The sequence below is a fragment of the Dendrobates tinctorius genome, unplaced genomic scaffold, assembly GCF_039654945.1.
Source record: "Dendrobates tinctorius isolate UK_male_01 unplaced genomic scaffold, ASM3965494v1 ptg000241l, whole genome shotgun sequence".
Lineage (NCBI taxonomy): Eukaryota > Metazoa > Chordata > Amphibia > Anura > Dendrobatidae > Dendrobates > Dendrobates tinctorius.
In genome coordinates, this window is record NW_027361908.1 from 10,905,060 (window position 1) to 10,919,397 (window position 14,338).

General features: G+C 43.8%; 1 protein-coding gene and 1 non-coding gene across 2 annotated transcripts in view; both read left to right on the forward strand.

The window, feature by feature from the left end:
• Positions 1 to 12,852, forward strand: part of LOC141060638 (solute carrier family 25 member 3-like) — a 43,397-nt gene extending 30,545 nt beyond the window's left edge. The window contains exons 3-8 of the mRNA XM_073556953.1: positions 4,623 to 4,747; positions 6,692 to 6,871; positions 8,763 to 8,944; positions 9,362 to 9,534; positions 12,302 to 12,412; positions 12,494 to 12,852. Coding sequence (XP_073413054.1) covers positions 4,623 to 4,747; positions 6,692 to 6,871; positions 8,763 to 8,944; positions 9,362 to 9,534; positions 12,302 to 12,412; positions 12,494 to 12,654 — 932 coding nt within the window. The 3' untranslated portion in view covers positions 12,655 to 12,852. The remainder of the gene's footprint in view (positions 1 to 4,622; positions 4,748 to 6,691; positions 6,872 to 8,762; positions 8,945 to 9,361; positions 9,535 to 12,301; positions 12,413 to 12,493) is intronic.
• Positions 9,008 to 9,245, forward strand: LOC141060689 (small nucleolar RNA SNORA53). Its single transcript, XR_012222744.1, has one exon. It is a non-coding gene; the product is annotated as a small nucleolar RNA SNORA53 (small nucleolar RNA).
• Positions 12,853 to 14,338: the final 1,486 nt, after the last annotated feature.

Sequence of the window (14,338 nt, forward strand, 5' to 3'; positions counted from 1 at the left end):
ACAAGGCAAACTTTTTGAGCTGCACACAGTTAAGACAAGGCAAGTGGGTGCTGAAGGAGTCTGTTTTCAATCAGATTGTAGAAATGTGGGGTCTCCCGGCCTTAGATCTCTTTGCCAATATCGACAACACGAAGGTAGACTCCTTTTGCTCCCTAGATCCCAGAGGGAACCCTCAGGCTTTAGATGCCTTTATGATTCCATGGAATCAGAGCCTGGCCTATGCCTTTCCCCCAGTCATTCTCATTCCAGCAGTCCTAAGGAAGATCAGGGAGGACAGGACAAGAATAATACTGATCGCTCCCTTTTGGCCACAAGGAACTTGGTTCACCTGGCTGAGGATGAGGTCTATCACAAATCCTTGGGTTCTAACGGAAATGCCGGACGTTCTTTCTCAAGGACCGGTGTTTTACCCTCAGGCAGCGAACATGTATTTGACGGCATGGAATTTGAAAGGGCGCTGTTGAGGGATAGAGGGTTTTCACCAAACTTGGTCTCCACCCTGCTCAAGAGTAGAAAAGTTGTCACCACTGGAGCTTACGGTAAAAAAAGAAGGAAATTCTTATCCTCGTCTGGGGTGAGAATCCAGGATGGAGTACCTACAGCTCTGGCAAAAAATAAGAGACCACTGCACAGTTTTGTAAAAATCCGTTTCTCTACATGTCTGCAGCCATTCCATTCCAGTTTCAGTTGAATTCCAACCAGAGTACACCTCATTCTACTTAATGTGCTTCTTATTAGGTGACCACCTGAACCAAATCTTATTTAACGAAGGAAAGTATAAAAAACCCTGCTGTGGTGTTCAAAATCCTCTTGCAATAGGACAAGCTGGATGGCAAAACATGTGCTAGTAATATCCCAAAAGTAACAGGAATGAAAAAATTAACTTTTAACCATGGCAAAGGAATTGAAAAGTCTTGAGTGAAGAAAAGGGCGGCTCAATTCTGGCTTTACTAGCAGAGAGATACAGTGAGCATCCTGTTGCCTCCATCCTTAAAATTTCTAAGACGGCAGTCCATTACAACAAGCTCAAGCAGCAGACATTGGGGACAATAAAGCTACAGACCGGCAGAGGGCGAAAACGACTCTACACTGACCGGGATGACCATCATCTTATTCGAATGTCACTCAGCAACTGCAGGATGACATCAAGTGACCTACAAATGGAATGGCAAATGGCAGCTGGGGTTAAGTTCTAGGCAAGAACATTTCGTAACAGGCTTCTAGAGGCAGGACTTAAGTCATGTAAAGGTAGAAAAAAGACTTTCATCAATGAGAAGCAAACGAGAGCCAGTAATCTTCTCTGAGTCCAATTTTCAGCTTTGCCCAACACCTTGTCGTCTAATGGTTAGACGGAGACCTGGAGAGGTGTACAAGCCAGTGTCTTGCTCCCACTGTGAAATTTGGTGGCGGATGGGTAATAATCTGGGGATGCTTCAGCAAGGCTGGAATTGGGCAGGTTAATCTTTGCGAAGGACGTATGAATCAAGCCGCATACAAGGTTATCCTGGAAAAACAGTTGATTCCTTCTGCTCAGGCAATATTCCCCAACTCTGAGGACTGGTTTTTCCAGCAGGACAATGCGCCATGCCACAAAGCTAGGTCAATCAATGTGTGGATGAAGGATCACCACATCAAATCCCTGTCATGGCCAGCCCAATCGCCAGACCTGAGCCCCATTGAAAACCTCTGGAATGTAATTAAGAGGAAGATGGATGGATATTCACAAGCGATCAAAGAACTGCTTACATTTTTGTACCAGGAGTGGCATAAGGTCACCGAAAAACAGTGTGAAAGACTGGTGGAAAGCATGCCAAGAAGCATGAAAACTGTGATTAAAAATGTTGGTTATTCCACAAAATATTGATTTCTGAACTCATTCCGAGTTAAAACATTATTGTTGTTTCTAAATGATTATGAACTTGTTTTCTTAGTATTATTTGAGGTCTGCAAGCCCTGCATTTTTTTGTTCCTTTGACCATTTCTCATTTTCTGAAAATAAATACAAAATTTAGTGCTTGAAAATTCGAAGACATGTCAGTAGTTTATAGAATAAAAAGCCAATTTACATTTTATTCAAAATATACCTATAAAGAGAAAAATCAGACAAACTGAAAATTTTGCAGTGGTCTCTTAATTTTTGCCAGAGCTGTATTACTGCAATAGAATTTGTACAGAAGGGGTTGGAACGAGGCCTAGCGACCAGCACCTTGAAAAGTTCAGGTAGCAGCTCTAGGGGCCTTATATAGTCAAGATATTGCAGGTAACTCCTGGGTAGCACAATTTATTAGAGCCTCTGCAAGATCTAGACCCATTATCAGCCAGAAATAAGCACCATGAAATCTAAATTTAGGCCTTTCAGCACTAACAGGCCCTCCCTTTCAACCTCTAGTTTCGGTCCCTCTCAAGGTCCTGTCCCTTAAAACGGTCCTTATAGTAGCTCTGACATCAGCCAAGAGAGTAAGCGACATACAGGCCTTATCTGCAGGACCTCTCTTTACTAAGATCTTAGAAGATAGGGTTATTTTAAAACCTGACCCTGCTTAGCATTTCGGTTCCACTGGTCCCAAGAGGTAGTCCTTCCTTCCTTTTGTTCTAACCCCAAAAATATGGAGGAAGAAAAATTCCAAACATTAAATGTAAAGAGGTGTTTGGTTCAGTACCTAGAGTTCACTCAGGAGTGTAGGACGGATCTCTGTGTTTTTTAGGGGCCTAAAAAGGGACTCAAAGCCTCCAAAAGTACCCTGGTGAGATGGATAAGAGATGCAATATCGTTGGTCTACTCATCTAGTGGGAATGTTGCTCCGTAAGGTCTGAGAGCTCATTCCACAACCTCCTGGGCATTCCACAACCTCCTGGGCAGAAAGGTTGGAGGTATTAATAGAGCAGATCTGTAAGGCTGCCACTTGGTCACCCCCTTCTACCTTTTTCAAGCACTATCAGCTGGACCTAGAACCTTATTCTGACCTAACCTTTGGAAGAAGAGTTATACAGGCTGTGGTCCCTCCCTAAGTTATAATTCTCTGTAATGCTCTCCGTGGTGCTGTCATGGGGGAACGAGAAAAGACATAGCTACTTACCGGTTACGGGATTTCTCACAGCCTATGACAGCACCTGTTTATTCCCTCCTGTCATGTGTGGGTGAGCACACTTTCATTGTTTGTGGTGTGACTTAGGTATAAACACGGTGTGTTTCTGATAAGTAATATGATAAAGATATTGTTGCCAATATCCTGGAGGTCATCCTATGCTCTGTAAACCAACTGATGCGAGGGAGAAATACCTCCCTTTTATCTGTAGGTTTCCTGTCCCTGAAGGGCGTATCCCCTCTCTCCTTGGTGCTGTCATGGGCTCTGAGAAATTCAGTTACCGGTAAGTAACTATGTCTTTCTCCACTCCAGTCCTCCTGACTTACCAACAGGTCACGTTTTCAGGATATCCTTAGTATTGTACAGGTGATAATTTTATCACCTGCTCAAGCATTAATTCCATCACCTATGCAATACTAAGGAAATCCTCCTGTTGGTGGGTCTTGGGTAGAGTTGAGCCAATTTGTTCAGGTTCCCTCTTAATTGGCAAACTATAGCGCTTACCGAATAAGCTACAGAGGGAACCCGGCATCCTGTATTGCGCTGGCTGATCTGTGCCGCAGCTGCATGTGTCTCGGCTGTGTGACAGTCACGACACATGCATGGAGAACTTGTTTGTTGGGCTCTGCATTCATGTATCGTGACTGTCACACAGCCGCGACACATGCAGCTGCGGAGCAGAAAGGATAATCAGCCGGCGCGATCCAGGAAGCTGGATTCCCTCTACAGCTTATTCGTTAAACGTTATAGCTTACCGAATAATAGGGAACCCGAACAAATTCGCCCAACTCTAGTCTTGAGGACTGGAGTTGAAAAACACTGTTCTAGAGTTGTATTACCATGTAGAGGGCACACAGTTGGTGCAGTAATATAGACACATATGGCAGCAGCGGCTCAGTTAAGGAGTATTAGCAGGATTATGAGTTTGTACAGGTTGGGAATAGATTGGGACGGTGGATGAAATGTGAACACATGTCTTTATCGTAATCTCTGCAGCAGAGTCGTGGCTGGAGAAGTTGTCGTGTCGGTCTGGGCCAGATCAAAAACTGAACAACTCCACCAGAAAGAACCTCAACTGTAAGTCACCATCTGTAACTGTAGTGTAATCTCTTGCATGTTCTGCAGGACTGGTATGTACCACTATATGTTTACTGTATGGCGGTTACAGAAGTGTTGGTCTTTGTATAGAGATTATTTTGTAGTAACCGCTCTGTCATTCTGCTGCGTTTCCCCTACATCCTCTATTGGGGGTCTGCTACCATAGTTATAATCGTTGTTACCTGGTTAGGGGCCCACTCAGAAATTATGCCCCCCACTGAACCAAAACTTTAGCTACGCTTCTGGTGGAATCATAAGCTGTGGTACAACACATACTGCAGTGGTCCCATTAGATTTGATTAAATGCAGAATACAGGTTTGTCTGCATGTATCCTGGAGTGAAGCTGAAGTGTAAACTAACCAGTGCTTCCTAAATGAACTTGTTGTGCCACTAAACAGTCTGAGCAAGGCATGATGTGTTCTGGTTTGTTCATGCAGGAGAATACAGTTGTGAATATGGCTCCACACAGTTCTATGCAATGTGTGGCTTTGGTGGTATCCTAAGTTGTGGTATAACACACACTGCAATGGTACCTCTGGATCTGGTGAAATGTCGAATTCAGGTTGGTATAACACTATCAAATTAACATGCTTGTGTGTCTGGGTTTTTTATTTAGATTTTAGTATACCGTATATACTCGATTATAAGTCGAGGCAACTAATTTTACCACAAAAAACTGGGAAAACTTATTGAATAGAGTATAAGCCTGGTATGCATTGGCTCTTCCTCCCTATCCTGGCCTGCATGGCTCTTCCTCCCTATCCTGGCCTGCATGGCTCTTCGTTCCTATCCATGTATAATTGGCCCCCATCAAAAAACATAAAAAATTTAACCTTTAACCAGGGACGTCATGTGCTGCTTACAAGCAGAACACAACTGCTGGAATACTCACCGCTCCCCCACGCCGGAAGTATGTGTGTGGAGGGCAGCGAGTATTCATTGCTGTTAAGTAGCGCGCACATTGTCAGAGGCCGGGCTGTCATGTGTGAACGCTACATAAGAGAAATGAATATACACCTCTCTCCATGCCAATGGGAGTGGTGAGAACTGATTTTTCATTTCTCTTAAGTAGCGGGCACACGTGACTGCCTGGCTGCTGCTGCTGCTGACACTGTGTGCTCTATTACAGAGAAATGAATATTCACTTACAGGTCAGTGGATATTCATTTCTATTTGGCAGCGGGCACAGGAGTTAGCCGCAGCAGCCGGCTCCTGCCTCCTGTGACCCACTGCTTTGCCGCTCACCCTCCATGTTCTGGACCCTCACTCGAGAATAAGCCTAGGGGGCGTTTTCAGTACAAAAAATGTGCTGAAAAACTCAGCTTATACTCGAGTATATACGGTAAGTTGAATGTGTAATGTTATACTTATTATAGTTCCCCATCTGCCAATGTGGCTTTGCAGCGCTTTCCCATAAAGTGGTGACCCAATCACTGCCACCAAATGGATATTTAGTTGTCTTCTTTCCTTTAGCTGCAGATCATGTAAATCTTACTGAAATGAAGCATGTTTCCCTTTAATATTCATCACTAAAGTACCTAGCTTGGAATTTGATTCCCTATCCTAAACTTCCCGATTGATAGGGGTATGACATTGGCAAGAAATAGATTCAGAACACATGACACATGCACAAAAACTGAACGGGTCAATAAGACCCTGTTCAGGGTATTTTGTTGATACGTTTTTTTGATTTCTTGCTTATGCAAGCTTTGGGAGATCCCCGCCTCTCTCTTTTGGGACATGCATAAAAAGCCATTTTGCCCAGCGAGCCCATACCGGGCAGCACCTTTCTGAACCCTGCTCATGAAGGTATTTTTCACATGTTCAGGTTTTTAAATATATTAGATAGGACTGCTCCGAGAAGGGTATGCCTTGACGCGGCGGAGTGGCTTAGCGTACATTTTTTTGCAAAAAAAGTATCAACAAAATACCATGGTTTTGCTAACATCTATTACTAGCACTTGCTACTTACAGTTACGTATATTTTACAACAGAGTATTTATGCACGTTTGTCATACTGTGTTCTGTTTCTGTGTCTTAGTTCTTGGGTGGTGTGAACAGGGTCTTATTGACCCGTTCAGTTTTTGTGCATGTGTCATGTGTTCTGAATCCATTAGAAAGTCTGTAGATTGGTTTACTGCAAATTCCACTTGAACTGTGCACTTCCACATAGTAAACCATCTTTTTTATACAAGGTTGTCCCTACATGGGCAGAATCTTGCAGATTGTCATCTGACCTTTGCCATTTACGTGTGTCAGGTATTTGATAACTGTACATTGAAATGCTTTTGCTCTTGTCCATCTCCAAGCAACGTCTGATTCTACCGTCGAAGGTGCTAAAATTTGAGAGTTTTCTTGTCATCCTATAGACTATAAGGCTTTTGGCATGTGTTTCCACACAATTGTTCTCCACCTTTTTGTAGTCCTGATCATGCAACTGTTAATTAAAATCTCTGTTTATATTACCCATTGATGTCTTTTAATCTGTTTTTCTTTTAAATTGTAGGTGGATCCTCAGAAGTACAAGAGCATTTTCAATGGCTTTTCAGTAACGCTCAAAGAAGATGGTGTCCGTGGCCTTGCTAAAGGATGGGCACCTACGTTCCTTGGCTATTCAATGCAAGGATTATGCAAGTATGGACTCTATGAAGTCTTCAAAATCTCGTATGCAAACATTCTAAGTGAGGTAAGATTTTGTTTTCTTTGTTGGATTCCTGGCATAAAATATTTAGTTGGTTCTTTAGTTTAAATGCCCAATGCAATAGCTTTGTTTAACCCCTTTCCGACAAAGGGCATAATAATACACGGATGTCGGACACCCTCTCTTTGATGTGGGCTACGGCGCTGAACTCTCTTCTTTTCCGGCACGTCAGCTGTTATGAACAGCTGACAGGTGCCTCTAACAGCCGCAGGTGGAATCGCAACTCGCCCGCGGCTGTTAAATGTCACTGTCAAACTCTGACAGCGGCATTTAACGTGCTTCCGGCAAGCGCACTGGAAATCTCGCCCATCGGTGACCTCCATCACGTGATCGCGGGTCACTGATGGGTTGGCATGACAACTAGAATTCTCCAGCAGAAATCTATGGTTGTCACTCCCGGTGGTCTGCGCTCATAGCAAGTCAGCAATTCTGCTACATACAGGAGATCTGCCCATCGCCTGTATGTAGCAGAGCCGATTGGGTTATGGCAAATTCTAGTTTCCCATAGAGATTATAGAAGTATACCAAAAGTGTTAAAAAAAAAAAAAAAAAAAGTTTCTAAAAATATAAAAATAAAGAAAATATGTAAAAGGTCAAATCGCCCCCCCCTCGCCCCATTCAAAATAAAAAAAAAAATCAAATACACACATATTTGGTATCGCCGCGTTCATAGTAGCCCGATCTATCAGCATAAAAAAAAATTAATCCGATTGCTAAACGGCGTAACGAAAAAAAGTCAAAACGTCAGAAATGTTTTTTTTTTTTTTTTCTTTGTCGCTGTAACATTGCATTAAAATGCAACAACTGGCGATCAAAAGATCGCATCTGCGTCAAAATGAAATGTTATCGTTAAAGGCCCCGTCACACACAGTGAGATCGCTGATTTTGTGACGCATCAGCGATCTCTCCAGCGATATCGCTGTGTGTGACACACATCAGCGACCGGCCCCCCTGCCGGGTATCGCTGATCGTGTAGGATCGTCCTGGGCCATTTTTTGATCGTTGGCCTCCTGCTGGCCAGCGCGCATGGCTGCGTGTGGCGGCGGAAGACCAAAGATCAGCGACGCTGTATGCTGGTATCTAAGGTAAACAGCAGGTTTCTAAGAGCCGCGCATCTCTTGGATTCCCGCTGTTTACCCTGGAAACCAGCGTGCACGCTGGTATCTAAGGTAAACAGCGGGTATCCAAGAGCCGCGTGGCTCTTAGAAACCCGCTGTTTACCTTAGATACCAGCTTGCTCGCTGGTCCTGATCGCTGGTGAGTCTGTCTAACAATGTCCCAGCGATCCCATCCACGTCGGACCGTTGGTGGGATCGCTGGGACATCGTTGTATGTAACGGGGCCCTAAGAGTCAGCTCGGCATGCAAAAAATAAACCCATTGCGAAAAATGAAGACGCTATGGGTATCAGAAAATGGCGCAATTTTTTTTTAACAAATTTGGAATTTTTTTTTTCACCACTAAGAGAGAATCTAGACATGTTTGGTGTCTATGAACTCGTAATGACCTGGAGCATCATAATGGCAGGTTAGTTTTAGCATTTAGTGAACATAGTAGCGAAGCAAAACAAAAACAATTGTGAAATTGCACTTTCTTTTAGAATTTCACCACACTTGGAATTTTTTCCCTGTTTTTCAGTACACAATATGTTAAAATCAATGGTGTTGTTCAAAAGTACAACTCGTCCTGCAAAAAAATAAGCCCTCTCACGGCCATATTGACGGAAAAATAAAAAGGTTATGGCTCTGGGAAGAAGGGGAGAAAAAAACCCCACCAAAATACCTCCAGTCATGAAGGGGTTAAAGGCAAAGGAGTATATGTAGTAGTTGCAGAATGTGTTTTTCTTATACTTTTTTTTTTCTTCCCTCCCCCCCCAGGAAAATTCCTACCTGTGGCGTACATCCCTGTACCTGGCTGCATCAGCCAGCGCTGAGTTCTTTGCAGATATTGCTCTGTCTCCAATGGAAGCCGCAAAAGTACGTATCCAAACACAGCCGGGATATGCGAACACTCTCCGGCAAGTCGCCCCCAAGATGTATGCTGAAGAAGGAATTTGGGCGTAAGTACTGGTTCATTTCCTCCTTATTTTTGCTTTGGAAAGGTTGTTTTCCCAATGTTCAGTCACATGCTCCCTTAGATCCACCTTTGGGGTTGTTTTATCTTGTTCTGAGTTCAGCTGGTTCACTCCCTCCAGTTCAGTGACAACCAGCAACTTTTTTGGTTGTACAGTCAAAGGTGCTTGAGTCATTGGCATGTAAGAGTAATATACCTTCACATTAGCCATTTCTGTTCTAATGGCAGCAGCAACAGTCTGACTGTGCCGTTTACCACCTTTAGAACATGGCTATTGTGTGGACAATGATAGGCTTTGTGCTTAGTTTACACTGTCAGTTTGGCCTGACAAACTCCTTTCATAGTGCGGCGTTTGAGAGACTTGCTCCTTACTTATACATAATTTAAATATTAACTTGCACAGGTTCTACAAAGGTGTTGCTCCCCTATGGATGAGGCAGATCCCATACACCATGATTAAATTTGCCTGCTTTGAGCGTACAGTTGAAGCCCTGTATAAATATGTTGTACCCAAGCCACGCAGTGAATGTTCAAAGGGCGAACAGTTGGTTGTCACTTTTGTCGCTGGTTACATTGGTAAGATTGTATCAAAGTCCTTTAGAGCAGTAGAATGGGGAGCTTAAGGCCATGTGCACACGATGCATTTTTCCTGCGGATCCGCAGCAGATTTTACTGCACAGAAACGCTGCAGATCCGCAAAGTGATTTACAGTACAATGTAAATTAAAAAAAAAAAACAAAACGCTGTGCAGACGCTGCGGTTTTTTCCGCGCGGTTTTTGTGCGGTACAAAAAATGCAGCATGTCACTTCTTTTGTGCGGTTTTCCACCTGCTACATTCTCCAAATCCGCAGGGGGAAAACCGCACAAAAACCGCAGAAAAACAGGAAGAAATCAGCAGGAAAAATGCAGGTCATTTGACCTGCGGATTTCTTCAAGTCTGCGCGGAAAAATCCGCAGGAGGAAAATCCACGTGTGCACTTAGCCTTAAGCTGTGTAGCAGGAACCTGTTAACAGGATTGTGCTGAGTAAACTGCAGTGTCAGGTTGGCGCTGTTAAGGGAAAAAAAAAAAAAAAAAAAAAAGGAAATGATCCAGCTGAAGTGCTCTGGTGATTTATTGGGTGCTGTTCAGACAACAGAACATTGTTTACGCGTTTCTGGCTAGACGCCCTTAATCATAAGGGTGTCTAGCCAGAAACGCGTAAACAATGTTCTGTTGTTGAACAGCACCCAATAAATCACCAAAGCACTTCAGCTGGATCATTTCCTTTTTTTTTTTTTTTTCACTGCTGTGCGGCCAGGGCAGGGCCGGATCCGAGTCTGAGGTGCGGTGAGGTCAGACGTGGGTGAGCTGGTCTTTCAAACCAATTGGCGCTGTTATACTGAATAAAATGATACCTTGGTTGATGAAATCCATCTTGTGGTTGCTGTTTAATCTTTATTTTAAGTTGATGAGATTCTCATGCTTTGGGGCAGGGCTTTGTGATCCTCTGTTTAGATATTCATCTGTATGGCTTTTGACATGTCACTGATCCGTTAGTGACTTGTCCCCAATTTATATACTGAATATAATATGGTTTGAAAAAAAAAAAAAATCGCATTCATCAGGTAGGTGCCTGTGCTGTGGCATGATACTGTGGATAATATGCATTTTTATTTTATTTTTAGTCTTAGTTTTGTTTGAAAAAAATAAAAATAGGTTTCATCAAAATGGTGCCGGCGGCTGTGCTGGCGCAGTAGCATCTATCGCGTTCCCATTTTAGCAGAGAAAAATAAAAACAGGCTTCATCAGGATAGCGCTGGTGGCGCCTGCACAGTATCATCCATCGGAATGCAATAAATGCTACTGTGCAGGTGCTGCCATCTTCATCATTTTTATCTTTTTTTTAAAGCAAGCTATGTCTAAATAAAATGAAAATATAAATATCACTCCTTTCAGACAAAGGTGTCACCAGTATCCACATGCCTCGGCCGGTACCATCTTACTCCTCTACTCAAATATCAATTGCACCGCACACAGGTGGAGTCTGATATAGGCTCTGCCATTACTGACCCATAATGGTCTCAGATTTTGTCCTCTTCAACTGGCGGATTTCTAGATACCTTAATGCTAGAGACAAACTATAAGGTCAGGGTCACGCTTGCGAGAAACTCGCACGAGTCTCACGTCTCAATACCCGGCACTCGGCAGCAGTACCTGGTCCAAGTGTCGGCAGCAGTGCCGGGTATTGAGAAGCGAGATTTGTGTGACTTTATCACAAGTGTGACCCCGACCTAAGGTGTTAACTAGATGATACTTAACCCCAGCAAGAGTTGCCAAGGCAATTCCTGGCTACTTTTCCAAATGTTTTAGAGGCTGTGATTGTGATTATGACGGAAATTTCTCTCAGTCACAAATACTAACCTAAAAAAACCCAAAACCCTTGGGAAGCCTCACTTATCAAACATATCCCTACCATCCATAAACACACCCTTCCTTGGGCTCCTTTTCCCTCTCCTTTACCCGCTATTCCTTTAAGTTTCGTTAGCCCCTCCCCTTGTACTCCACCCAATCTACAATGTACCTATTCGTTAATTGAATAATTGTTAAATAAAAATCTATTGTTTAAAAAAAAAAAATCTGTTAATATGCATATCATGCTACAGTGCCTACTGAATAGTGTTTTTTTTTTTCAAACCATATTATATTCAGTATGTAGAATAGGGGGCAGGTCACTGAGCAGAGAGCACCACATAACGACCCCACCCCACTGGCCGCCCCGGAGCATGAGAATCTCATTAACTGAAAACTACAAATAAATATTACACAGCATCCAGAAGATGGATTTTATCAACTAAGGTATCATTTTAATCAGTATAACAGCGCCAACCTGACAGTGTCTGTAGGTTATCGAGCACAATATGCTGATAGGTTCCCTTTAAGCTGTGTTGCAGCGGGTTTTATAGTAATTGGCTTTGCATTTGCTGTCTACTTCGCAATTATATCACTGTAAAATGGTATTTATTTAGACAATTCACATGATGGAGGATTTGGCTGCTAAGAATACCACTGAATCGGGCCTCTAAAATCTCTAGCGGGTCCATAGACAACTTATGGAGCCACTGTGCCATCTGAGCATTTCGGAGCCTCCTTTGTAACTTGGCACGCTATTTCTTAAAGCCTTTACTTTAGCATGTCTGTTTGTACCTTACTATCTAGAATCTCCTGAATGTTCAAATTGAGCAGCTGTAATGGTCTTTGGACCGCAAGTTTTTTGCTATTAACAGCGTAAAAGTCTAGTTCTTAAGCCTTTCACTGTATGTATTAAATTCCATTGCTTCACAAGCTTTCTTTTTAACTTTAGCTGGGGTGTTCTGCGCTATTGCGTCCCATCCTGCTGATTCCGTGGTCTCTGTGCTGAACAAAGAAAAGGGAAGCACTGCTGTCGAAGTCCTCAAGAGGCTTGGACCAAAAGGTACAAATCTCCCACCTTGAATGGTTTCCCTCCTCATCCCCCTCTCTCCTCACCCTTGTTTCATCTTCTTTGCATTTGTAGGCGTCTGGAAGGGGCTGACAGCTCGTATTATCATGATTGGTACCTTAACTGCTCTGCAATGGTTCATCTATGACTCCGTGAAGGTTTACTTCAGACTTCCTCGTCCTCCTCCCCCTGAGATGCCAGAGTCTCTGAAGAAGAAGCGTGACCTGACCCAGTAAACACATGGACTAAAATAATGTAAACTTACATGACTTTAAAGATTTTATAAAAGAAAACTCAACCATGTAGCATCTACCATTTCCCAGATGTAATTATTGGTTGTATGTTCACTGTGATTGGTAGCTCACCTGTCAATTGGTTTTACCAGTGTGGTTGTCCTGAAATAAAAAGGTGGTCCACAAGAATGGAAGAATGTGTCTTCTGGCCTTGGTCTCTTATTTTTTTTTTTTTAGTTGATACAGGTCTCCCTCCAACGTACATGTAAGACACTTGAGGGGGGAATCTCATGTTTTAGCTGCTCATCTGAGCTGATCAATAAACTGAAAAGACCATGATACCGGTGCTGGGTTATTCTACTTCCTGCAGTAGGTTTCATAAAACCCCATTTATCAGCAGCAGTGCTGGAGTCTTCTAACATTGTATTGCTGAATCCTCTGTTTGTAAAGGGTGGGTTAACTACGCCCACATGACAGATGGCCCTGTGCCCAGTAAAGAGAGTGCAGTCAGTAGTACGTGGGCAGAGTTACGGACTGTAGTAAAATGAGGCAGTGCTGAATCTGTCAGTACTTTATGCTGCCCTCAGAGCAGCATAATTTGACCTTGGTATTAATTTCAGCAATGAGGATGCAAAAATCTTGCTGCAGATCCATCTTGGTATTTCCGCAGCCGTAGAAGAATTGGTGGAAGCTTAACAAGATTATTGCATATACGTGTGCTACAGTCTCTCAATGTCCTACATAAATAAACAAATGGAATACATATTTACACTGGCCTGTATAAGAAACCAGTGATACATAATACACACAATGGCTTCCAGAATTATCAAGAATAAAATAAAATGCAACTTGCCCAAAAGAGCTTAACTGGGAATTGTGTATTCCTAAATGTATATATTTTAATAAACTACAAGCCACACCATCACGTTTAAAAGAATGAGTTGTTTTTAAAAGATTTCTCACCAATTTCTTGATGTTGAAGTGGACACAATTTCAGCAAGACTACAGAGAAGAATTAAAACTTATTTTTTCCCTTCACCCATGACAGCACACCTGAGAGAGGGATCCGCCCCGCCAGGACAGGAACCAACTGAAATATAAGGGGCGGCACCTCTCCCCCGCTTCAGTTGGGTTCCTGTCCTAGGAAGGGAATCCCAGACTAAGCGGCGGTGCCTGTCATGGATGAAGAGACCCAGGGCCGTCCCAGCGTGGGAAGAACAGGTCATTTTACCTGTAACACCGGCCGTCGGTTTCCTGGTAGCGCAGTCCCCGGGGTCTCCTTGGGGCTCCGGGTTCGTGCGGCTGGCGGCCTCTATGCTCCGGGGTGCTCCACCGTGCCTCCCTCCCCTTGCGCGTGCCCCCAGGCTGTCTCCCTCACGACGCATAGCCTGGGAGAGCCGGGGGCATTTTTTTCGGCCACTGACGTCAGCGGCGCAGGGCATCCTGGGAGCACGCCGGCTGACGTCAGAAGTGTGACGGCACTATGGCGCCTGGTGTGACGCCGGCCGCATGGAAAAGGATAGCGGTCGCAAGGGGGAGGGGGAAAAAAAAACCGCTCACCGGGCCGGACCTACTTAAAGGGGGAGGACATCAGTGCGGCCAGGCAAACCATGGGGTCAGAGCAAGAACGGTCGCCGTCTCCACCGTCTCTGCCTCCATCACAAACCTCGGCTCACAAGCAAGGCAG